The 25,298-nt window shown below is 37.9% G+C and overlaps 1 protein-coding gene across 4 annotated transcripts in view; it reads right to left on the reverse strand.

Moving 5' to 3' along the window:
* The window catches only part of PUM3 (pumilio RNA binding family member 3), a 68,270-nt gene that overhangs the window by 488 nt on the left and 42,484 nt on the right, over positions 1–25,298 (reverse strand). For 3 of the 4 annotated variants that reach the window (XM_072921777.1, XM_030258686.4, XM_002196000.6), the window contains exons 11-18: positions 24,447–24,545; positions 23,312–23,365; positions 21,681–21,761; positions 19,677–19,819; positions 18,781–19,003; positions 17,639–17,726; positions 15,681–15,771; positions 11,846–12,098 (exon numbers count right to left, since the gene is read on the reverse strand). In XM_072921777.1, coding sequence (XP_072777878.1) covers positions 11,969–12,098; positions 15,681–15,771; positions 17,639–17,726; positions 18,781–19,003; positions 19,677–19,819; positions 21,681–21,761; positions 23,312–23,365; positions 24,447–24,545 — 909 coding nt within the window. In that variant the 3' untranslated portion in view covers positions 11,846–11,968. Of the gene's footprint in view, positions 1–11,845; positions 12,099–15,680; positions 15,772–17,638; positions 17,727–18,780; positions 19,004–19,676; positions 19,820–21,680; positions 21,762–23,311; positions 23,366–24,446; positions 24,546–25,298 lie in introns of those variants that run through there. The other variant, XM_072921776.1, reaches the window with a different exon arrangement.

Here is a 25,298-nt window from a genome sequence, read left to right on the forward strand (position 1 = left end):
AATTAAACTAACAGAATACTCAATATACTGACTGCATCACTTAAATTGGTTTTACATCAGCTTTCAATTAGAGGAAAATGGCCTAGAGCACTTACCTAAATATTACCAGCAGCTATACTCCCTAAAATGTCAACCTCTGTTTCCATTGCCAGATAGCTATGCTTCATTGTTCTAATTTTATTTTTCAGATGCAGCCCTGCAAATGAGCCCTCCTATTTTCATGTATAGTCAAGCAATGCACTGCTTTTAGCATTTCCCACTGCCCCACCTCTATAATCATCTTTCTGTATGACAAGAACTAGTGAAGAATTCTGGAGTCTGAATTGATAAATCTCATTGATCAAATCTGAAAATATTTCCAAACCAAATCCTTTTTAGGTATAGGACTAAGCGATAATTTACTTCGCAGAATTTAATGTACCTACTTATTCGATTGTTAGAATAATAGATCTGTCAATGAACATAAGTATTAAAGCATTAGTTAAAACATAATCAAAGGAAATATATATAGCAACACTTAAAGACTATTCATACAAAGGATCTTATCAGCACTTCACTGTAACCAATTTTAAATATGACTTAAAATCAAGATAACTTGTCTGGTACATACAGCCATTAGGGATACAATCCTGACGCCTTAGCCCATGCACAGGAGTACATTATTTCCTAAGATTACTGTGTCTTCTTGCACAGCTGGATGGGATTTCTCATGTGTCTAAACTCATCCCAAAACTTAAATAACAAATAAAACCAACAATAACTAAATGGAATTGCAGTTCTATGTATTACTTCAGAGACTATCAGGAATATTTTTTTACATAAGAGCAGTCATACCAATTTAGAAACAGTAATCTGAATAACAGATATGAAAGAAAAATTATTTTATTGATAATCAGATGCAAAGACCTGAAAGAAAAAAGGTGTAATGAAAAGGATGAACAGTAACAGTGCACTGATATGAGCCATGGCTGCTAGTCAGCAGCACTCCTGCTGCAAAGCACCTTAATGACAGAGATGCATTTCAAAACTCTTGAACTCTCATGTTTTGTCTGTGCTGCCCTGATGAATACAAATGGCAGCATTAAGATCTCAGGGCCACATGGGACACAATGGTGTGAAGCTCACTCTGGGACAGATGAGGGTGAAAATGTTCATTAATTTTGACACATCCATGCGAGTTGTGTCAAGCATGGAGACATTTCTCCTTTCAGTGGTGGGAAGGTAATTAGTAACCAACTTGCTCTTCTCATTCTCTACCTCCAGATGAAGCTATCATAAGCCCATCTGTCATTTTGTTCTTTAGGAATGACAGTCAGAACACTGTGTGCTGATCAGCTCTGTTAAAAGCTAAACCATGTCTTTAAGGCACAGCTGTGCCCTGGGAGTTCAATGTGATAGATGTTTGCTTTTCTGGACTGCACACAATGCAGCAGGCACAATCCTGGCACTCACTGAGAAGAATAGCAGCTTTGCTTTGGCTCTAGAGAATTTGCATAGCCCTTCTGCACAGCAACAACAGGACAAGAATCTTCCAGGGACCACAAGAAACCTCTTACTGCAGTTCAGTGAGGTGATAAAGTTACAAGCATGCAAAACCACAACTATGCTTTATTTTCAACATGCAAATTTATTTAGACCCATTGAAAGAATGTAAAATCTGGTGATCACTGAATTTCCCAAAATATAGGACACTGTAAATCAATTCCTTTGCTGAAAGAATTCCTACTTGCATGACCATGCAGATGGGATGCAGATGCTCAGCCTTGCATGGCAGGCCCAGCAGCTTCTTGCCACCTACAAAAATCCAGGGCCTGAGGACTAACTCTGCTGAGACTGGAGTTTGTCACAGCCTCAGACCTGACAAAGATCACTAGTCTCATTTTCCATCCCATTTGCCTCACCAGCAGAACCTATTCAACTAGACATTTTTGAAGACATGTAGTGAAATAGATTTTCCACACCAAACTCAAGCAGAAGAGAAAGGAGTCTTGCCTCTTAATCAGAGTCAGAATTGAATGTTTCTGGCAAATGCTTTATCTGTTCAATAGGATTTCAATGCACAAATCAGTCTTACTCTATCTCTTCAAATGCAGCTTGAAGAAAGTCTCTTGCACCCCTCTAGTTGAATCTGTTCCACTTTGCACCAGGTAAATAATAGCCCACATGGTGACAGTAAAAGGAAGACCATACAGCTTGGTGTTTCCAGCACTTAGCTGGGTGGAAAGGAGTGTGTCACAGGCCCTGCTTCAATAAAGAGTAATGACAGTACCCTGACCAAGCAGCAAAGTCTTCCCAAACCCCCAGCCTCCTCTGGCCCCAGCAATCTTTAGTTGAGGGCTAAAATTTGGAAGGAATCCAGAGTCTCCACACACTACAGACACATGAAGGCAAAACTTACTTAGAGTTCCTCACAGCCTAATGGCTATGGGCCAAAAACACTGCCAGACACAGAGAGTGATTTCTATCCCTTCAGAAGCACAAGACATTGTGCCCAGTACCACCGGGTCCCATTTGGGTGCCCTGAGCACCAAGGCCATCACACTTTGGGCAGCTCAGCTTACCCAGCAGCTGCTCCACTCTCTTTTTTCTCAATGCTCTTTGTCCCCTCATCCCTCATCCAGCCCCACCATCTCACAGAGGGCAGCTTTGGTACCACTTGACTACTCTGTGCACTGACTCAGCACACAAATGTAACTCTTCAGGGGAGGGGGGATAGATTCTCACTTGGCTTATGATCAAGCTCAGCTCCAAGAGCTCTCACCAGTAGTAGAGCTGGCACAAAGTACATATTAGAAGTGTGCAGTCCAGAGGACACACCTCTGGCAGTGAAACAGTCAGCATAAGGCTACACAAATTGCTGCATTTTGTTTTGCAATACCTGTCACCTCTGGTCTGCTGCACTGAGGAGGTAAACTGGAGCTGAGTGGAATAAAGCACTTTGCAGAAAATTAGAAGTTAGTGCTTGGTAGGTTTTTTCCCCTAAAGATTTGTCTTTTTCTTCTCTGGATTATTTTATGCAGTTTTCTGCCTTTGGCTTAACTATTCTTATTTTAGGAGTGACAAGCATAAGTCTGTGCATTTCAATAGGAAAGATTATGCCTAAATCTGAGGTACCATTATAGGAGTCAGATAGTGCCTGGATTGCTCAGGGCCCTATCAGCGTCGCCACTTATTACACTACCCGTGCAGACTGGAACTAGCAAGATCCTTCCACAAATTCTCTCCCTCTCCAAAGGGAACTCCAGCCAGCTCAGAGGAAGAAACAAGTTCATATTCCCACAGAACAGACTTTTGAAAATCTGCAGAAGGCCTGTAGAAGCTGGCTTTGAAAGAAGACTCAGTTAATTTACTGTGCACATCCACAAAGACTTTCAGTGGCATCACTGTCCCTAAATTATCCAAACAAAACAGTCAACTGGTAGACATGATGACATCCAAAAACAATACAGGAGAGTCATGATTGTCGTGGTTACTTGCATTCCATAGGGTTTGGCAATCAAAAGGTTTTGAAATTACACATCAAGAGAAAACATGCTTAAACACAACAAGATGGGCAATCCTACTAAAGATAAAGTAGACAGTCTTGTTTTATGAGATGCTAATTTGGCATTACTAAGGTTTTGGGTAAACAGGGTGGAGAATTCTAAGCTTCTGAGAAATTAGAAATCTCTCTAAATATGGTCATGCTAGAGTCTTCTATTTTAACTAATTGCAGATATTAATGAGACCTAGAGGGAGAAGGAAAATATATTCTATTATTATGTTCCACTACAGACTTGGCAAACATGTTGTCTCTGTAAAACAAAGAAACAGACAGTTTATCTGGATGGCCTGGCTTCATTTTAGGAGAACCAAGCATTGTTTCTTCTACTTAATTCAGTCCTGGGGATTATTGGGGGGAAAGGGGGATGAAAAAGAACAGAAAAGTAAAAAGGGGAAAAAAAATGAAAAAGAAAGGAGAATTTTTTTTTAAATATGGGTGGGGGTAGTAGAAATGCAGTCTGTCCCTACATGAGATAGTGGAAAGAATTCCAGTTAGAATATGCTCCTGCACAAATCCTGTCTTTTAAGAACATCACTTTTTCAGTGCAGTTCAGGAGCTGCTTGTTTTTCTCACTCAGAAAGATAGCATTTAATGGGGTATCTACAGTACACAACTGATAAACTGGCATCTGGTACTATTGCTAGATTTTTAAGGCAAATAGCAATATTCTGTCTTTAAATATTGTAAGCAAACTAAGTGAAATTTTTAAAATATCACCTAGGAATACTTCAAGGTTTTTGATGAAATATAATTACTATCAATAAGACTAAGAGATGAAAGCCATCAACTTGCTTAAAAAAAAAAAAAAACTTCAACTGTTTAGACCATTCTGGTTTTATGTCATGCAAAAATATGTTTATCTACTATTACAAAACTTTTATTAACTTCTTTATTTGGTAGTATAAACATCACATGCCTTTTGACTGTAATCCAGTCCTTTATCTAGGACTAAAGTGGGGAAAGGTCAGAGGTAGTAGTTTTTTATGTACTTAATTTAATGGAAATATGCTGAGAAAAATTAAAGCTTTCTACAAGTCTTGAGATAGAGATTATAATTCTTTTTCAATAAACCTGTCAGAGTAGAGTTCTAGTCTAAAAAATTACTCTGTACTGTCATTCAAACTCCTGAAGTGGATTTGCTTGATTTATAAGCAAAATAATTTGACATCATTAATAACCAGATAAGTAAGTACCATATTTTAAAGCCAGTCTTTTGCCACCACTTAGTAACTGATCTTCAAACCACCATGTTCACTTTTTCCCTCACCAATTTTGTCAGGGGCCAGTGGGGGAGGACAGGGACAACGATGACAATACAAAAAATAAGCAAAATGCCCCAAAACCTGTATGTTCGGGAAAATTCAGGAAATTACAGGCACGTTGCAACAACACCTTCCGCTGTGCTGAGAGACCTCTTCAGGGCAGGACAAAGTAGCTGGGTGGGTCTCCTTGTGGGAAGAACCGCTCCTGGCACGGAACATTGTTCACTGCTGCCGCTTAGAGGTTTCAGGCTGCCAGATTCCCCTTTTCCTTAGCAATACCTGGTGCCTGCTACCTGCCATGTTAGCCAGCTGTGCTGCATCTTCCTGCAGTCTACCAAAAGCCTGAAGTCCTGTCACCAAGGGTGGAGTGTTTACAGTAATGTAAAACTTCAACAATTTTTAATTCGGTTGAAGAGAAGTAATTCAGACATATTTCAAACATCTTTAATTTGTACTGTTGATTTTTTTCAGTGTCCACTATCAAACGATACAGAATTTATAAGAGGGTCTAAATCCAAGTATTTTTACCTGTTTAGATAAACAGTGGGAAAAAAACATAAAAATTGAGAATGCCTGCATTGGAAAATGGGTGTTATCAATTTGCAAAACAGCCTCTGAAAGCATTTCAACTGTAAGAACAACTGATTTGAAAACTGGTGCTATCACCGTGCTGTGAAGATGACTTCATGGCAAGTGTTGCAGCAGCATGTTCTTCATATCAACAGCTTGGGAGCAGAAGCTTTAACAACCACCACAGACTGAACCAATTCTCATACTAATTTACTATCCTTTTCCCCAGAAAATGCTTTCTCAGAGATGCTTATAATTTAGTCTATCATTAAAATAACAAATGCTGTCTTGTTTTGTTTTGTTTTGTTTTTTCTTTTTGTTGTTTCTTTTTTTGATGATGGTGGTGATGGTTGTATGTTTTGGAGCAATATTCTTTTTTCCCAGACAAGTATCTTATTTGCATCTGCTTTGCAAAGGGATAAAACTTTTTGATGACTTCTTAATTCCATGTTTGTAGCACCTGCTTGTCTATGCCTGTATACCCAGAGGTCCTGTAGGCTCCCTACTCTATGCATTTTATTTTTGGTTTTAAATTCTAATAAAAGATGTAATCCACATAGGCACACTCTAGTTAGAGCACAGACTGACAAGATACCTGAATGGCAGGCAGAACCAGCTGTGGGGAGGACAGTGGAAATCAGAGAATCAGTAGGATTTTTGCACTGTGTAAAGCATAAGTGTACTTTTAAGATACATTCTGACCAAAAGATGTATGAATCCAGCAATTAAAATCATCTTCCATGAAAGCAGATTACAAGATGGGTCAAGAGTGTCAACTTCAGCCAGTATGGCCCTTGACAAAACTTTAATATGACTACTGCAAGAAGAAAATCACAAAGGTATATGATGTTTAGTTGGGCATATGCAAGCAATTACTGCTGATAACTGAGTTTATCTCACATATTTCCCAATTTTCCAGCCATCAGTGACTTTCCCTTCCCTCAATCCCTCCACGCAGAACAGTGTGTATGTAACATCCTACTGGCTCCTTTAACGCCTTTACAGTAAAATGGGTTATACCTTCTGTATACATTTACAGGAAAATAATCATGTTAAGTAAAACTTGAACAGCTGAAATTTAGAGTTGCAGAGAGAAAATCTATAATAGATTAGTGTTTCTTAAACAGCAATTATTTCCAGGATTATCTATTCCTCTTTTATTAGATGGTTAATACAAGTTATTTACTATTTTAAAAGATTTCACATCTTAAAAGTACAGGTCTTAAAACAAGACCCACGAAACCATACAATGGTCTTTAAACAACAAAAAACTTACTAAAAGAGAAAAAAAAGTGCAATTACATAATAGTGAATGTAAGGGAGCAACTAAATGCAAGAGTTTTAAACCCTATGCAGAAAATGAGGAAACTGATAGAAGAATAATATGGTTAAGGGTAAATGAGCTCTGGTGTTTTCACACAGCAGCAACGTGATACACACGGGCAAAACGGATGGTTTTGACAATGATCTTGAACCTGATAATACCACATGTTAAATGGGCAGTAAGATTTCTTCCAAGAAACCAGAAGGAAATATGTCTTGATTAATGCAATGAACTCTTGCATGAATCCGTCTTAAAGATATAAGAAATTAAAAAGGTCCCACTTTTAATATCAGATTATTACAATTTAATTTTTTTAGATAACACAGGAATAAAGAGAGCACATAGTGGAACTCGGTAAGTACCAAGTGGTGTGCATATGTGGGCATGGCCTTGTTTCCATTGTGACAGTCTAGAATCCAACTAGACAGAAGATGGACAGCACTAGGAAAGCGAGTCTCAGTTATGGGTCACAGTCTGTCTGCAATGTGCATACTGTCCCCAGACATTCCTCCTTTATTTCCTGCTAAGTCAACCACTGCATTTTCTGCTGATCCCACTTCTTCCCTCAGTTCTGCACTCAGAAACAAACTCAAAGTCATTGTGTATTTTTTTTTGTTTGTTTGGTTGGTTTTTTTTTTTTTTTTTGCTTTTGAAGAAAAGTAAGTTGGTGGAGTCAGTGGGAAAGAAAAACATTGCACACTCTCAGTAAATCCTGCTGTCAGCAGCAGAGGGCAAGGTTGATTCTTCTGTACCTTAAACCAAGAGCTACTAAGGTTCAACTGCACCCATCTGCACGTGCCTATTTCCAAGGTAATGGAAAATACACTGCTACACAGTAATATATATCAATATCAAGGAAATGGGTCTTCTGTCTTCTAAGAACAGAAGATAAAACAATCATTAGCACCTCTGCTGCCCTAGCACTCAAAATGGTGGTTTACCCTCCAGCATCTGCTAAGTAAGGTGAGACGTGTAGGCTGGTGACAAGGGACAGGCATTTCACCTCGGGAAAATGGCTTTAAAGCAAATGCCCCATAATTGCTGGCACAGCCTTTCTGAGCAAGTAGAAGACAAAAAAAAATTACTTGCAGCCTGTGCACTTCCATGGTTTTCTTGGCAATAAAAAACCTTCTACAGGCTATATATTAAGATGCTGACAATAATTTGAGCACTTTGGATAACGTAAAGAAGGCAAAAAAGTATGTATCAAACAAAACAAAAAGCATACATTAAAAAAAAAAAAAACTCGAATCAAGCAAAAAACACTATTATTTCAGAAACTTTCAAAAATTTACTTCTCTGCCTCCACGCAGCCACAGACACCCATGGCAGAATGGGACAGATATAGCACTGCATCCAACCAGTTTCCTTACTGGGAAAAAACAGGCCACTCCTTGATGTAGCTTAAACCATTGAAAAAATATTTCATACTCCACATATCCTGCTTTTTACCTCCTTCCATTTAGGCTATGCTAGAATTGTTTTCAATTAACATTAAAGACACGCCTTAACAGTAAAATTTATGTGGTAGGAAAACAGTGACAACTATAGCATAACCTTTACTGATGCCTACTTAATGAAGAGAGGCATTTATCAGCTTGTGGTAAGGAAAACTAGTAGCTAGTCACTGCAAATTACTGCACGTAACTTAAAATAAATTACATAATACAGACTCAAAAATGCAAATACACTGCCTGCTACATATCCAGCTAAAGCATCTGTAATTACAGTACACAATCAAAGCATCAGATCAGATTAATGTAAGCACACATTCTTACACAGCTTTTTGCTGTTCTGTTTATTAGCATCTTCTCTAGCTATGACTTATTTTCATTGGACTCTGAAATCCTCTTGATTGGAAAATGTCTGTGCCAGATTCTAAGTATTAGTTCCCCTTAATAACCAAAAAACTTGAGAAGGGTTGTACCAGATTTTTTCCTCTCCCTGTTTTATTGTACCATTAATTATTCAATCACAAATCTGTTGTATATTTCATTCAGGTTGGGTTTTTGGCAGTAACTGCAACTTTTTTAGAAACAATTCACTACAGTTTAAATTAATTATCTGCTGCTAATTAAACCGATCTGGTTTACTGTCACAAAAGAAAATCCTGTTACAGAAACTAATGAGCTCCAGTCTTCAATAACTGAGAGGACATGTTTACAAGCAGGAACACTTAACACCATTGCCAATCAGATGCTGGAATTAAGTACATTTTCTAGATGTGTATGTTTAAGTCTGAATAGTTTAAAGCAGTGAAATGCACTGTTTCATCTTTATAAATAATCTCTTGCTTCTCCCTGGGGGCAGTATTTGTTGGTTCACAAAAAATTCTAAGATACTCAAATAGGTGAATTCATAAAAAGAAATAAATCATAAACCCAGTTGTAATTTGTAGTTTACTCAGGCTACTTTGGGCAGTACATAATGTTATAGTTATGAAAATGGTTTCTAACCCTTTTTGTTTATTTGCATCTGTTGATTTACTAGTACTTTGCTGACTGTGCTCCCCTCTAATCCCACCTAAGTTTTTGAGTAGGTGTAAATACTTAAAGGTTAATCCCAATTAGACCTGCTTGGCAATGGTATTAAGTGTTCCTGCTTGTAAACACATCCTCTTAGTTAATGAAGATTGCAGCTCACTAGTGTAACAGAATTTTCTTTTGTGACAATAAACCAGATTGTTTTAATTAGCAACAGGTAGTGAATCTAAACGGTAGTGAACTGTTATTAGGAAGTCTAAGTTATTCCCAAAAAATCCAACCTGAACAAAATATGCAACAGATTTTTATGAATAACTGCAGAAGTAAAGAATCCCAGAAGGAATCAGTTCAGAAGGCACCACAGTTGGTCATTTGGTCCAACCTTCCAGCTCAAGCAATGTCATCCTACAGTACATAGCACAGAATTGTGTCCAGAGAGTTTTGGCATATCCCCAGTGAAAGGAGACTCCACCACCTCTCTGAGCAACCTGTTCCACTGGACAAAAACCCTCTTCCTTAAGGTGTTCTGGTGGAAGTTCGATGTATCAGTTTCTGCCCTTTCTCTCTTGTCCTATTGCTCAGCACCAAGGGGAGCCTGTATCCATGCTCCTGGCACTCTCCCTTTGGACACTTATAGGTATTGATGAGGTCCTTACTCAAGTTATTCCAAGGGTGAGCAGGCCCAGTTTCCCTAGCCTTTTCCCACTGGAGAGATGCTTCAATTTCTCGATCAACTTTGTAGCTCCAGTTATTGGTACAGCAAAACAGGGAGGGCAAAAAAATTCCCTTCTTAATTTTCAGGTTACTGAGGGCAATAATCTAATGTTTAGAACCTGGCACAGACATATGGGAGCAATGAAATTAAGTCATAGCTAGAGAAGGTGCTGATAAACTGAATTGCAAACAGCCATGTGAGAATGTGTGCTTACATGAATCTGTTTGATTCTGTGCTTTAATGTCAGGGCCATACAGGTGCCCCCTAGAGAACCAGACTATTCTGCCTCATGCTATGCATTCAAGCCTGAGTTAAACACTGGGTAATCTGGTTGTGATGTGTGCTGAGCACTGCAGTTCCCAATGGAATGCAGGACTAGTGGTGGACCATGATGACCTCTGTCAGTAAATGCAGTAGTTTAGGAGACTGATTTCAAGTATGTAAAACATGGGAACTTAAAACAGTTTACTTAACCACTGGCAACCAACCACTGCTAGTTGTATTGTACTTCACTTTGAGAAAGCTGTTATCTTAGGAAAAGCAATGCCTAAGTGTCTGCTATTACTAATGGAGTAACATCTTGTCAAGCTAAGCAACAGTAAAGAGTGACTCCTACAGCTGGAGATCTAATCAATCTGGTTCTCTGCTTGGATCAGTCTATCCGCATGGCCCTGAGCTCCAGCAGGATGGGTATTCTATGAATGCCTTATGAAGGAAGTTTTGGATTTTTTTCCTAAATGAAGAAAATAAAATATTGGCTTAATTTTTCTAAATCAAAATAAGGTACAAGAAAAATCAATAGGATACCAGTTTGCTATCATGTGGAAATGAAAAATGAATTCACCCCTCCCCCGTTATCAAAAAAAAAAAAAAAAAGAAAAGAAACCAAACAAAACTGCTCCAAAACCCTTGGGTATATTAGGGCTTAAAAGCGTGTAGGTTAGAAGACTTGAGTGAAACCAAAATGTGGACCATTGGATGGGTCAGCTGGTTCCTTTAGGACTTTTGTGGGATTCCTTAAAATCAGAGCGTTTTGGGCATGTAGCAAAAGGTAGGCATCAGAGACGGATGGTGATTAGAGCTAAGCAGTAGCTATAAGATTTGTCAGAAGAAAAATTATACAAGAAGTAGAAAGAAAGGACAAATAGAACAATGGTCTGTGTATTAACACTTGGGTAGAATAACTCCCTAAGTTGCAGAAAAGTATATCTGGTGAGATATTAAGAAGGTCTAAGCTTAATAATGGAGCTCTGTGCATTGTATCTTGAGGCTTACAAGCAAGTATTGTATTCAAAATAAGCAAGCATTGTTTTAACGAAAAGTATGTGTATTTATAGTGATTGGATAGAACTACTGTCAATATGGTTTTGCTTTGTGTGACTGGTCAAAAAGCTTATAAAGTAAGTTGTAACATTAAGTTCTTGGTCTGTTGCCTGGATGTGAGCTGCTGGCACCTTCCCATTGTCATAACCATGTAATGAGACTGATGCTAAAAAATAAACAGCTCGAGACGTGTTCCACAGCAGTCCTGTCCCGTTTGTGACTTGCACATAGCCCCTGGCCGGCGATAGACTTTCTCTGAAAAAAGTCAGAAACATTCTATTCTTGTTAGTTCCTACAGAGGACAGCCTCCATCAAAGGGGAAGAAGGAGACTTAAGCAGTCCTCCTGGTTGGCCTGGGTTTTTTCAGGAAACCAGGAGGGAAGGGGATTAAAACAAACAGTTACCCAAATAGTATGTCCAGAACAGATGCTTGTGTTTCTATGGTAGCCATGACACCATACATGCAAATTTTAACAACACTTAAAACATTTTTGTGCAAGTTATCAGGAAAGACTGAATGTCCTGATTACGTGTTCAGAAGTTTCCATTAGCTCTTAAATCTTGATATTTCAATCTCTGAGAACAATCTTCTATTGTGCACAACAGAATGAATACAATGACAAGTTGTTTTAGAAATTATTTAATATACAAATGCATACACTGCTTCTTAAAACAGCCATGGTACAAAATCTTACCAAATCTCACTTGACTGCATGGATGTAAATAATTATTTTAGGTTCATTTACACTAGGAAGTCAGTTTCTCCAGTAATGCCTCTATTCCTTTTACATTTTTATTCTGCTTCAGCTTTGGAATGAGCTTTTTTAATCCTTTTTTAACTGTGCTTGCCACCTCTTCATCAGTACTTCGGAGAAGGCTGCAAGGAAAGGATATGAAAAAATGAAGGATATCAAAGGTCAGCATGCAGGCTATGGAAAAATAAGCTGTCCATGATAGGAAACAGTAACTATTTAAGAAGATATAGTTCCAGCCAGATGCTATCACCTCCTGCTATAAAAAAGATGCAAAACATTCCATAAAATATGAAACACCAAATCAGAACACAGCCAACAGAGGATAAATCAGTCTGCAAGAAAATTGCTGACCCCTATTTAATGCACATTCAAATACTGAGTCAGACCAAGTTGTTCTGGGTTTCACCCAGGCTGGGCTTCAAACCTGCCGGGCTGGGGACAGCCGCAACCCCCTGGGCCCCAGCCCCACTGCTGCAGCATTCTCATGAGAAAAAGGTTTTTTCTTATCTCCAGCATAAGCCTCTTGTGTTTAAGCTTGTGCCACTGCCTCTTGCTCTCTACTCAGACATTGCTGTGAAGCGACCAGCTCTCCACCCATCACCCTGGTGCCAGGGATGCTCCCAGGAGTCCACAAGCTGCCCCTTTTCCCAGCTGAAAGACTTGACCCCACAGCCTCTCCTTCCAAGCCAAGAGACCCAGCCCATGACTATGCCAGGCACCTTCCATTGAATTCACTCCAGCTTTTGGTGTCTTTCTTGCAATGCAGGTCCTAAAACTGGACGCAGTGCAGTACATCTAATATACATCAAGCACCTTCACTATTGTACTTTCATGCTGCAGCCAGTGAAGAACAATGAAGCTTTACCAGTTCTATTCTCCTTTTAGATACTACTTTTGGAAACCAAATCAGATTTCCCAGATAAATTCTCTTCCTCAGAAACAAAGAAATTCACCATAAGCTATAAAATACTATCAGCTTAGTAGTGACTGTCCTTTTCCCTTTCTTCAGTTAACAGTGAAATGTTCTTGGATTGAAGTACAAGATCTTCTGAGTTAATGACATATCTAATTTCCTACTTCAAAATTATGAATGAACACTGGCTAGAAAAGTGCCTTCTGCAGCCAGTTTGTGCAAACCAGATCAGAACTACAAGTTTGATGTACAAATAAACTAAGACTAGAAAAAAAACTGTAACACCCACATGCTGGTATGAAGCAGGCTGCATGATACTACAATCCCTAGGATTCTTCCAAGTAGCTCCCAAATTTACATTGACCTAAAAGCTTATTTCTTACCTACTTTTTAAGTGATAATTAGACATGGCAAACTGATCTGAGGAAGACACAACGGAATTAACGTAGCTTAAGATCAGATTTAAATTTTCTCTCCTTTAGGGCACCAAATCTTGTGCTGGATGGCAACACTATAGGCAGAAAAGCACTGCATGTCCATCTGACAACACCACAACTTTCAGCTACCTAATTCCCAGATTTATTTCTATGACTATGACTTTACAACAACCTTTTGCAGCAAATTGTGTTACACTTTTAGCAGTAACAGTACAATTTAATCAAGAGGCCTTCTTTAAAACTGAATTCAGCGGAGGATGATATTTTCTTATCTCTTCTATGACTCGTGTGCCCCTGATAAAATCAAGAAATTCCAGAATCCTGGAAAAGGAGGTGCTGAACATATTGGTAATTAACATGGAAAGGTATGTATGTTTCACTCACCAAAAGAGACAAGGACCATATAAAGTAGCACTGCACTTTACTTATCTCTAAAAATGAATGCCAGCTTCTGACAGTTATATATGTGATGCTGCTTTCAAACTCATAGCAACCACAGGTATGTCTAGAAAATGCTCTTAATACAGAACATCTGCATGTTTAACACAGCCAAAACACCAACATAGTGACAGAGTGGGGTGTTTTAAAATTACTATTCTCTAAGTTCTTACAAGGTCTAGAAAGCTGGCACCTATGTATTTCGTGGATGTAAAACCTAACTTCCACAGATTACAGAAATAAAGGAAGTCAGTAACACATTTGGTAAAGTACATTTGTATCCATGTTCTACCCTGATGCTACACATCATTTACAAATTTGAAAATATATAGAAAAGTCATATATAGGAATTCAAATAGGCAAGCATCTGCCACACTCATAGATAATTAATGCCACTTAATACACATATGAGCATGCAGGGAGTCCTTGCATTACTTTTGGGCTCCTCAAGATGGTACTAAGTCAGAACCAAGCCCCGGATATTTTTATTACAATCAAAACCAAGTAGGGCAAGGAAAGGAGAAGGTCCAGAGGGCACCAGGTTACTGAGAAGCCAAACACATGCACTGCTTATAACTGAGGAATAAGCTTAAATGACAAGATAGCCAAAAATCTTCAAATAGACTTACTGAGTAATTCTGAGGTTTCAGATCTGCACATATGCGACAGATGTCCATCTGAGGATGGACATGCTGCTGGCCAAAACTGGGCCCATGAGAGATGTTGGTAATGCCTCCGTGACAATATATTTAAGAAGAAATTCAAAACGAAGTAGATACACAGTTTTTTTTCTACCCAGAGAAGAGGAGGAGGTGAGAACATGTGAGAGAAACAACATGGCAGCACCTAGGTCAGTGCAGAAGGAGGGGAGGAGGTGCTCCAGGCACTAGAGCTGAGATTCCTCTGCAGGCCCTGGTGAGACCATGGAGAAGCAGCCGTGCCCCTGCAGCCCCTGGGGATCCATGGGGGATGCAGAGGTCCCCCACAGCCCATGGGGGAGATGCCCATGCTGGAGCGAGTGGATGCCTGGAGGAGGCTGTGGTCCAGTGGGAGACTATGGAGAGAGGGGGCCCTGCTTCCAGGCTGGAGCAGCCTGTCCTTGGAGAAGTGTACCCCATGGCAGAGTGACCCATGCTGCAGCAGTTTTGGGAGGACTGTGTGCCCATGGGAGTGGACCCACGCCAGGGAAGTTCATGGAGATCCATCTCCTGTGGGAGGGATCCCATAGCCTCACAGGGGAAGGACTCCTGTCCCTGAGCCACAGAAGAAAGCCTCAGGTAGCAAGCTGACCAAACCCTCAAGCCCTGACTCCCTATGCTGTCTGTGGGAAGGACGGAAAAAAGTGGGGTTTTTTTAAGGGCTTCTTTTACTTATCATTATCCTCCGCTGATTCTGTTAGTAATAAATTCACCTTTAAGTTAAACCAGTTTTGCACTTGGAGTGTTTACACCCAGTCTTTATCTTAACTCATGAACCCTTCAATATATTTTTTTTCTCTCCTCTGCCCAGCTGTGGCAGGGGAGTGTGAGTGGTTTTCATGGGTGCCTAGCATTTGGCCAGTGTCCAACCACAACAAGAAGTATCTGGGTTTTTTAAATGAAAAAGTTTTTAAAAACTCAGCCATTACTTTGTTAAAGAATCCTCTGCTGTTACTTTACAGCAGACTAAATTAATCACTGCTGTACAATTCAGGTAGTCACTTGACTTCAGTGCACACAGTTAAATAAAAATGTGATTAATTGCTATGTGATAGTGAGGTAAGTGAGTGTGACATGAAATGGAACAAATGCATCTTGTGCATTCAAGATAGCACACACTGAATGTATTTTGTTGGTAGAAATTTCAATTGATGTTCTCTCAGCTGTTCAAGAAATTAACAAGGTAATCTAATCAGAAGTAGCACGTGCCACACTTACCAACAAAGAATAATGGCGCCGCGATTTACTTCTGCCCAGGTCTTCAGATTCTCAATACCAACATGTTCCACCAGTGTTCTTGCAAAGCAAACTGCAAAATGGGGGAAAGAAGCAGGGGAAGAAAAAAAATGAAAAAAATGAGACAATACCTTTCTACAAAGAAGCCTGTTGAAAGTTCTCTGTAGTTTTGATTTAATCAAATAGTTTTTTGTCCCCCAAGTGTTCACAAAGTTCTGCTCCCCCAAAATAATTGACTGTACAATGCAATGCAGACCTTTATAGATGTTAGACTACTTCCAAGTACTGTATGGAATTTGTTGGACTACAGCAGCACTGTGTGACAGTTTACTATTATAAAGTATGCAAACTTGTTTGTTTTTTAAAAAGGGCATAAAAGGCTATTAATATCTTAGAGAAGGCATCCAGTCCAAAGAGAGAACTCACAAGAATCACAGACTCATTCTGGTTGAACAGATCATGGTATCCAATATATTAAATACATAAACATGTCTGTTGAAAAATGCTACATTTTAAGCATCTGACTCTACAACTGAAGGAAAATAATTTGAACAGAAGTTATTTAAAATTTCAGAGCGAATCCTTAATTGTTGCAAAAACATTATCTTTTTTAGCTGTACTGATGCTCCAGGGCTCTATTTCTTCATTGGCTCTGAAAGCCTAAATTGACTCATTACATTAACCTAGGCTGACTTCAAGGCCCCAGCTGAATTTAAAGAACTGAACTGCAGGGAAACTGTTCTTACAACTTGGCATGCTGAGCAAACTTACCAGTAAACAATGCAAAATACCCCACTCAACCCCAACAAACACCAGCCTCCAAACACTGAAGCTATTTTTCACTGTCCCTCTAGATCCTAATTCCACCTGAATACAGGTCAGACTTTATGCAACTTGCTCCCTGTGTGATAACAATTTGTTTGGGGTTTAATGACAATTTAATAAACTCAGAGCAACATGTCTGAATGGTACTTTTTGGAGGAAACCAACGGGGACACATATGATTAAACTGGAAATTGTACAATTTTTACAGAAATAAATCCAGATTACTATCATCATTTCAGATAGGCAAATCTCTGAAAGACACTCACAAAACTTTTCTTTTGGACATTTTCAATTATCTGCTTGAGAAGTGGGAAAACAGCCTACTTTTAGAAACATTTACTAAAACACAACTAAAATTTTTAAAGGAAATACTGGCTACCTGAAAGTAGTAAGTGGAAAATAAATAGTTTAACAAGATCTGATAATTCTATATAGATAAAAACTATTAGACATAGAGAAGTTCCCTCAGATTACACTTCGCCAACCACGTGCTTTCATTTTTTGAGCTTTTTGTATGAGAAAAAGTAATCACTATTAGGACAGAGTAATACACATAGAAGATTTTACAGTTATGTAATAACATAAGTTTAAAAGCTAAATTAAGATGAGAACATCTGTGCCCAATACCTGCCTTATGGAACATAAACTAACAAAGATGTCCTATTTTTGTGCACTATTATTGTTTTAGTAACAGATTATTTTAGTAACAGTTACAAAGCATTAACCCAGCAGCACTAATGAACAGAGTAAAGATTACAGACAGGCTTACAAGCACTAATGAAACAGGGGCTCCTGTAAGAAAGACTTTACTGTTTCTATTATTATCCTTAAACTACTATGTAATTTAGCAACACTATCAACACATTTTAAGCATAGCAATGAACTCCACCCCAAAGCACTACGAAAAAACCTCAACCACTGCTTGCATTGCAAAAAAAAAGCCAACATACTATTTTTGTATAGCAGTTCACAACAGCAAAAAGATAGAAACAATAACATTAAATTTTCCATATACTAGTATACTCAAAGAAGTAACTGCAACTATGTTATTTGAGGTTAGATAGCAAACTACTCTGAAGTCAATCTGTGCAAATAAAGCTGTATTTCTCACATACCTTCTTTTCCACTTTCTCTCATTTTTTCATCTTGCTCTATTAACCATTTCAAAACTAGATGGCCTGCAGGATGTTCTGCAATGTGAAGCTTTAAAGGGAATAGACAAACCAAAACAAAACAAAATTATTTAGTGATGTTGGTTCAAAATTCATTTACATGCCTGGCCATAAGTATTCCTGCTTGATTTATTCACTCTGCCATCACACTGATTCATGACCTATGCTAATATCAACAAGTTTGATGTAAGTTTCTGGTTACTCATTTAAATTGAGCATTTTAACTCTTACCATCTTCCCTGCAACATTTAACTTCCAATAATATAAACTATATCAACCAACATTTCATCCACCCTTCCAAGAACTTCATTCTTAATAAACAGAACCTCCTGGTCTGTCTCTACCAGAAGTTCCAGAACTTTTACATTTTCACACTTGAAAATCAACTACAGTATGGTTCACAGAAAGTCACAGAAAGCAAGTGTAGTTCACATTAAAGTTTTATAAAATGTATATCAAAGAATGCAAAACACAGAATTAAAACAGCACAACTATGGAAATCTGGAGATACCGATCTTAAATACAGCATACATTGTGGTTTTGTTTTCTTGTCTATGGATACATATCTGACTGAGTTTAACAAAGTAGGAGAGGGGCACTCTTTAAAGAAAAGGTCATACTGTGAAGACAAACAGCTCTTATCTAAGATCTTTCCTTGCATGGAGATATGCACACCTGAAAAGCAAGAGATCCCATCCCTCTCAGTGTAAACAGTCCAATGACTTACAAAACTTTGCTTAACTGCACAGTGTCACTGTCATTAAACAAGACAGTGTAACATGCTTGTCAGCAACCTTCCCACTAAGTGTTTAAAGCAGTTCTGAAGATTGAAGATCATGAAGCACCTTGCCCTACAACTCATATGAAATGCTGGCTCAAGCCACCATCTCTCCAGATGCAGTAATAATAAACTATGAAATGAACAAGTCAGAAAAAAGGATCACATCTAATGTATAAGTGCTCTCAGGGCAGTACACTGATGACTTACACTGATGACTTACATCTGCCTTGAAAACAAGACCAGATTTCATTTTAGTAATGCAGAAGATATGCAAGATCTCAGCACCTTGTCTTCTGTACATTACCTGTCCATCACGGCCCCCCGGAACCAGATCTTCAGCTGCCAACTTAGCAACTGCATCTAGTGTAGGCTGGATGTCACCAAGAGCTGTTCTTAAAATATCAGCAACCAAGACAAAAGTAGCTTTGTCTAGCACTACTTCTTGGGTATGTTCTTGCAAATATTCTAGCAAAGGTGAGGAAATGGCTTCCAGAAGTTCATGGCGACGGAGTTCAGTATTCTTCTTACTGAAGAAAGAGACAGCACATTACTGCAGAAGATTTGCACTGTATGCACATCAAGTAACAAGAAACTTCAGAATGTATGTGCTATTGGAGACATTTCAATTACTGCTAGATTCAAATACAGGCATATTGTTCCCTCTGTTTAATGTACAATTAAATCCATGTTGGACACAGAACTTAAGATCACATGGAATGAAGAAGTGTTTAAAGCTGACTATCTTAAAACCCTAGTGTTTTTTCTTGCAAGTAACATTTACTATTTCTTTTCATTTTGTTATCTCAGCTATGGAGATGTGTTTCTTAAAGAGTTTACTAGTCATCTAGAATTGCTCCTTCATCAAAAGCTGGTAAGCATTAATGTAAATACCACAGACTGAAACCAAATTAACAATTTCCATTTTTATTGCTAGATTTTGAGATATATGTTTATGCTACCCAAAGCACCAGTAGTGCATATTACAAATTTTCTTCTACACTGAATTTGATACATGAGGTGACACACAAAATATAGCACAATATTTGCCCTTCACAGAAGGGGAAAAATATGTATTATTTATATATATTTACATTACTTAGATTTATTATGAAGAAAAGTTGAAATTAAATCATGACAAAAAGTTACATGACTTCTTCTGGACTCTTAATAAAAATCATGTAACCTTCATGATTGAGTTACCTATAGGCATTTCCATCTCCCTGTTGCAGAAGTGCAATGATTTCTGGAACAAAATGTGCGGGATCTCTAGGACTTAGCAAGTACAACAAGACCTTCTTTCCATATTTGTTGTTTATTATATCAGGCAAAGAAGCCTTTATTTCCTGTGGGAGTAAACAAACCACAAAAAACCATTAATGAAATACAGTTCTTGGTCACTATCAATATTAGAACTGTGAAAAAGTACCAGGAGAAACTCTAAATGACAGAGACACACTATCTCCTGTTGGTAATGTCTCCATCTTTTTGGAGTCCTCATGAAAGAGAGGGATTTTGTGCTGAAATTTGCCTGAATCCTTACACGTGCCGAGCGCCCAATGTACAGTTCCAATGACATATGAAAGTTCAAAGCACCACACATGGACTTTAGTCCAGGATTAAGATTCTGTGGACCTGACAAATGATGATAAGAAAAAACTTTCCTCCAGAGGATTTAGACAGCTTAAAAGCCTCCTTCACCTATAAATTCTCTGCCATACAGCCAACCCACATAAATGATTAATTTTGCAGTACTACAAAAAAAACCTTAAAACCAGCAAAAATGCCCCCAAAACAAAAAAATCCCTTGCTTTTTCTCCCTCTAAAGTTTTATTAGTTTTTTTACCTTCCTAAAGAAAAATTTTATAGATAGAATGATAATCTCTATAAAGTATTTTTGAAGTCTACCTGCTGTTTGAAATAATTTTAAGGATTGGTTTCCTCCACTGAATATGCTCCAATACTTGATTTTAAGACGCCTCTACTTCATCATCTGCTACTAGTTTTCATTTCCTATCTGAAGAGCTGGTTTTGATCCTAAGATTTTTTTTTTCCCTCTTCCTGCCATCCTTTCCCCATTCTTGGCCACACATAAGCCCTGACGGGACAATTGTGAATGTGCAAAGGCCACGACTTGCTCTCCATTTTCTTTCCAGATTGATGTGGTAGGATGACCAAACAGTAAACATTCCATTACCTTTGATAATGGATTAATTCTTGATCTCAGATGATTCTGTAATTAAATGACATCTTGGAAGCTCAGCTAAAGACATAGTATCTGAACTAATAAACTCTCCAGAAAGCAGAGTGCATGTTACAGAGTACAGGAGCAGGTCAAATATCTCATACTAAGCTCAGATGTCACAGCTTATTTCCTTAGACCTTTCCCAGAAGTTGTTACATTTCAGACGTGGCTCTGGGAAACAAACACAGCTGCAATCACAGCTGAAATCCATGAGGAACAAAAGCCACCTCCACATGAAGATGCTTTCATCTCTCCAGACCCATTAGACAGCCACAGTTCAAGGGCCAAATACCTGTGATTGGGTACAAAATCCCAATTGCACTCTACACAAAGTTGCACAAGGGAAGAATTGTTCCTCCTTTGCAAAACAAGCCTCATCAGAACACTTTCTCCTCATATTCCTTCTCCACACACAGAAGATTTGCCTCATCTTTACCACCCTGCCACTTCCCCTAAACCCATCAGCCCTTACAGCTCTAGCATGAGTACTACTGCAGATCACAACATGTACATCAATGTGAATTTCTCTGCTGAGAGGATGCAAATAGTTTCACTTGTAAAATCAATAAGTTACTATCATCATTCTGAAGTTTTCCACAGATTTAATCCCTAGAAATACTAGTAAAACTCAAACTTCTATGATAAAAGGCACTGACTTTAAAGAATCTCCAGTCACCCCTTATCCAGAATGAATGTGTACTAAAACAGAAAATTTCAGCAAGTACTGAGCATAGCTTAAAAATTAATTCGAATAAATAATTAAAATTATGTCTGAAAGAGCTATGGTCTGCTATGAAAAGAAAAAAACTACTCATGATACATAAATATCATGAAACAGAAAAGATGGGAAGTATTTAAATAATCTAAAAAAGCAGATGGATTCCTACTTTCATCCTCATATACGCTGACAAACACATTGACACTGTTTAATATATTATTTTAGGAGAAATTCAATTACTTACTGATATAATTAACTGCTTCACAAGTTTAGTGTCATCAATGCAATCAAATGCTGCCAGCAAGACCAGATGAGAAAATTCACCCTGCATAGATGAGACACCAGAAACCACATGCAGTCATTTCTTAATGAATATACTAACTGACTTGGAATCAGGATATCTGAGGATTTGTCTCAAACATAACACAGCATGAAGAACAAGCAAATTCTGCCTACTGTCATAGAATGAGAGAAGTCCAACATTTAGGTTTCTCTCCAAAAGCAAGGCTTGTTAAGAGAAATGTGTTGTTAAAACAAAGGTAGATCTTCCATTTCAAGTGGATTTCACATTCAAGCTATTAACCTAATCCTACTGTATTATCAATATTTGAAATCATAATGTTTTTCCTACAGCAACATTATATACAGACTTTATTTCTATTGTTGATTTACTTAGAAGTGAACTACGTGACATACAACGTTTTTGGACATCGTATCTCTGCAATGAGCCACACAGTGTTTACTGCATTGCTGGAGATCAAGTCTCCAGTACACTCAAAAGGGCACAAATGAATTCACCTGTATGTCAATGAGGTTTGACATCAAAATGAAGCCAGATCTTCTGTGCTCCAGTCTTGTGTCAGCTATTATTTACCCATTGTCTCATACTTCCATATCATATATAATTTATAAAATGACACAACTCATTTATTCTAGTGGAAAATTATGGAGAGAAACATTACTTAGACCAGTGGACCTCGAAGTAGATTGCACAAGACAAGCCATTGTGGTCGAGAAAGAAAATATTTTTGGCACCATTAATAAAAAATAAGAATAGCCCTTGGTTATTTTTATCTCATCTTTCCAAATTTTCTATTTCTATTACAATGTACACTGTTATAGGAGTAAAGGCATGTAATTGATACAAAAATATATACATTGGGGATGCATGCCCAGGATGTGATCAAAATGCTTGAAGGCCACTGTGTGAGACCACAATAACTATTAGCAAATAAAAAAGCCACAGCAACCAGGAAGGAAAGTTTAAAAAGCTCTTCTTTACAGCTACAGTTTTGCCCAACTCCATGAAATCTGGTTTCAACTGTTACTCTGCTGGTGCTTCAGTCTCTAAACACATATGCTATTCATTAAAAAATAAAACAGACTTTTTCCATTGTATGCCAGTGTATTTTGAAGCTTCCTAACTTGAAAAAAATATTGAGCATCTTCTAAGAAATACAAAGATTCAGAGAGTTTTATCAATGACATCTCCAGCATATCTTGATTTTTCTTCCTCCTTTTTATCTAGGCTGTTATACTCCCAACCAAGGAGAATTAACCAAAGAGCCATATAAAGATGTAATACAAAGCTGGGATCAACAAAATAAAAGTAGAAAGAAAACTGAGGAAAAATGATGAACTTAGCCATAACAAACCACAGTACTATATGTAGTGCTCACAAGGAAGCTTCTTGGCATGTCTCTAAATATTCCATATAGTTCAATTATTTTATATTATTTAATTCATCACTGCTATTTTAAGACTAGTTTCATTACGATCTCAAAGTTGTTCCCAGTACCAAAGAACATTTAAGCTAGCTTCTTATCAAATCATTAGTCTCTGACACTATGAAATAAATTGTTAATGAACACTCACCGTTGCTATTTTTTCAATATATGTCTTCATAGTTTTCACAATGACTTTCCTGTCCTATCCAAAAGGAAAGAGCAAACTCAAATGAGCCTAGAATACCAGTGATTCTGAGTAACTAAACTGCTATTTACACCTTTCAAAAGGATAATCTTCAATTTTCTTTCTAAGGCAAAGGCATTTGCCAAAAACTCACACATATTCTATTAGTTTACACCCAGAACCAGTATGGGAAGTTAAACCTGAACTGTGACTTGATCCCAGAGAGATCCTGTGGTATATTTACAAGTCCAGATCACCAATGGGACATGTCAAAAAAACTTGGAAAAAGCAGCAAACAAAAAACCTCAAACCATCACTCATATGTATGAAATACGTTCACTCATATTTTGTCCATTAATTAAAGAAGAATTCATTTCATCTCTGCATTTGGAAAGAAACATATTCAACAGAATTTGAAACTCTAGCTTGGTTTAAACCTCTATTACTAGCAAGAAGATTTTGTCAGAAAATTCCCTCCCTGTATTTTTGGCTTTTGGAATCACTGCTCAGTCTTCTTTAGGTCTGTTTCTACACCTAGATCCTAGGAACTTAATATTTTCTGCATTCTTTAACAACTGGACTATTTTAATAAGTAATCTTCTTTTTTTTTTTTTTTTTTTTTAATATAGAAAAACATAGGCGGCATTACAGTATTTCCAAGATGTAATGACAAAATACAAAAGTATTTCTGGATACTGTATCAGCTGATGGAACTCAATCACACTTCCTATAACATTTTGCCAGTCTTAGCATTCCAAAGCCAAACATGGTTTCACATTATGACTTCTTTACTGTCTGCTCCCTACAGTCAATTTCACTTATATTAAGAAATCCATGGGACAAGTGCCAATAAACTTACAGTGGAAAAATTACTCCATGTGCCACTGCCAAAACCTCTGCTAAAAATAAAAGGAGATGCTTGCACTATAAAACTTCTATGAAAGCATTTGATTCACAAAAAACAAGTTTAAGTTTGCCAAGAGATAAAGAGGGACCAGTTTTTAACCTTGTTCTCTAATTATTAATTGCTTGAAAATGTGCACAAGCAGAAGGACCCATATGGGCAGAAAGAACTAAGTAGAGGGAAACCAAACATTACCTTGGGAGTGCCATGCCATAAACAGTGCATTGCTACTCGGGCTCCATCATGAGTGTGTGCCAGGTAGATGACAGCCTCTCTGATAGCTTCTATCATTTCCTATGGAAGAAAAGGTGATAAAGCAAAAAGATGAAAGAAAAGGCTTGAGGAACTCAAGGCAGATGGGTGAGAGAGAATTATTTTGTCTGCCAACATGATACTGCTCTACTGTCCATCACTGGAGAACCACTACAGAACCACTCTCATTTCCCTGACCTATGAAAAACTGCCTCAAGAGAAGTCCTAAAGACTGTAAATGACACATGCTTTCTCTCTTTAAAATTGCACTGTTCATTATAACAATGCCATGAAATCTCAATTGTACTGAAGATTGTCAGCTGTCCTATTACAAAAAATTCAAGAAAGGGTACTCAGAACCGAGACAGAAATTAGAGAAAAAGACAACCATTAACTTAGGAAGAAATCTTGACAGCTGACGCATATTCATACATACAGAGTATTAGCCAATGACTAACTAAAGTCATTGAAGTAACAGGTTACATTATAAATCAGATATTACAAGACATAGCCAAAAGTTTTGTCTTCATATCAAAAGAATGAAGTTTTCTGAAGCTATCTGACAACGCAACAGCCAAAGAAAAAAATCAAATCAAATAAAATTACACTCTCTTGGGTTACTAGATACTACTCCTGCTACTATCCAACAGATTTCCTCGAAATGCAGCTCCCATCTACACATCTTTCTATCCCTAGTTCTTCTTGCTCTCTAGCCAAAGGTTCCAAGCATTTTACCAATTATTTACAAACTGCTCAGTCACAACTCAATTGGTGTCACTACCTGCAAGCACAGGT

The sequence above is a fragment of the Taeniopygia guttata genome, chromosome Z (assembly GCF_048771995.1).
Source record: "Taeniopygia guttata chromosome Z, bTaeGut7.mat, whole genome shotgun sequence".
Classification (NCBI taxonomy): Eukaryota; Metazoa; Chordata; class Aves; order Passeriformes; family Estrildidae; genus Taeniopygia; species Taeniopygia guttata.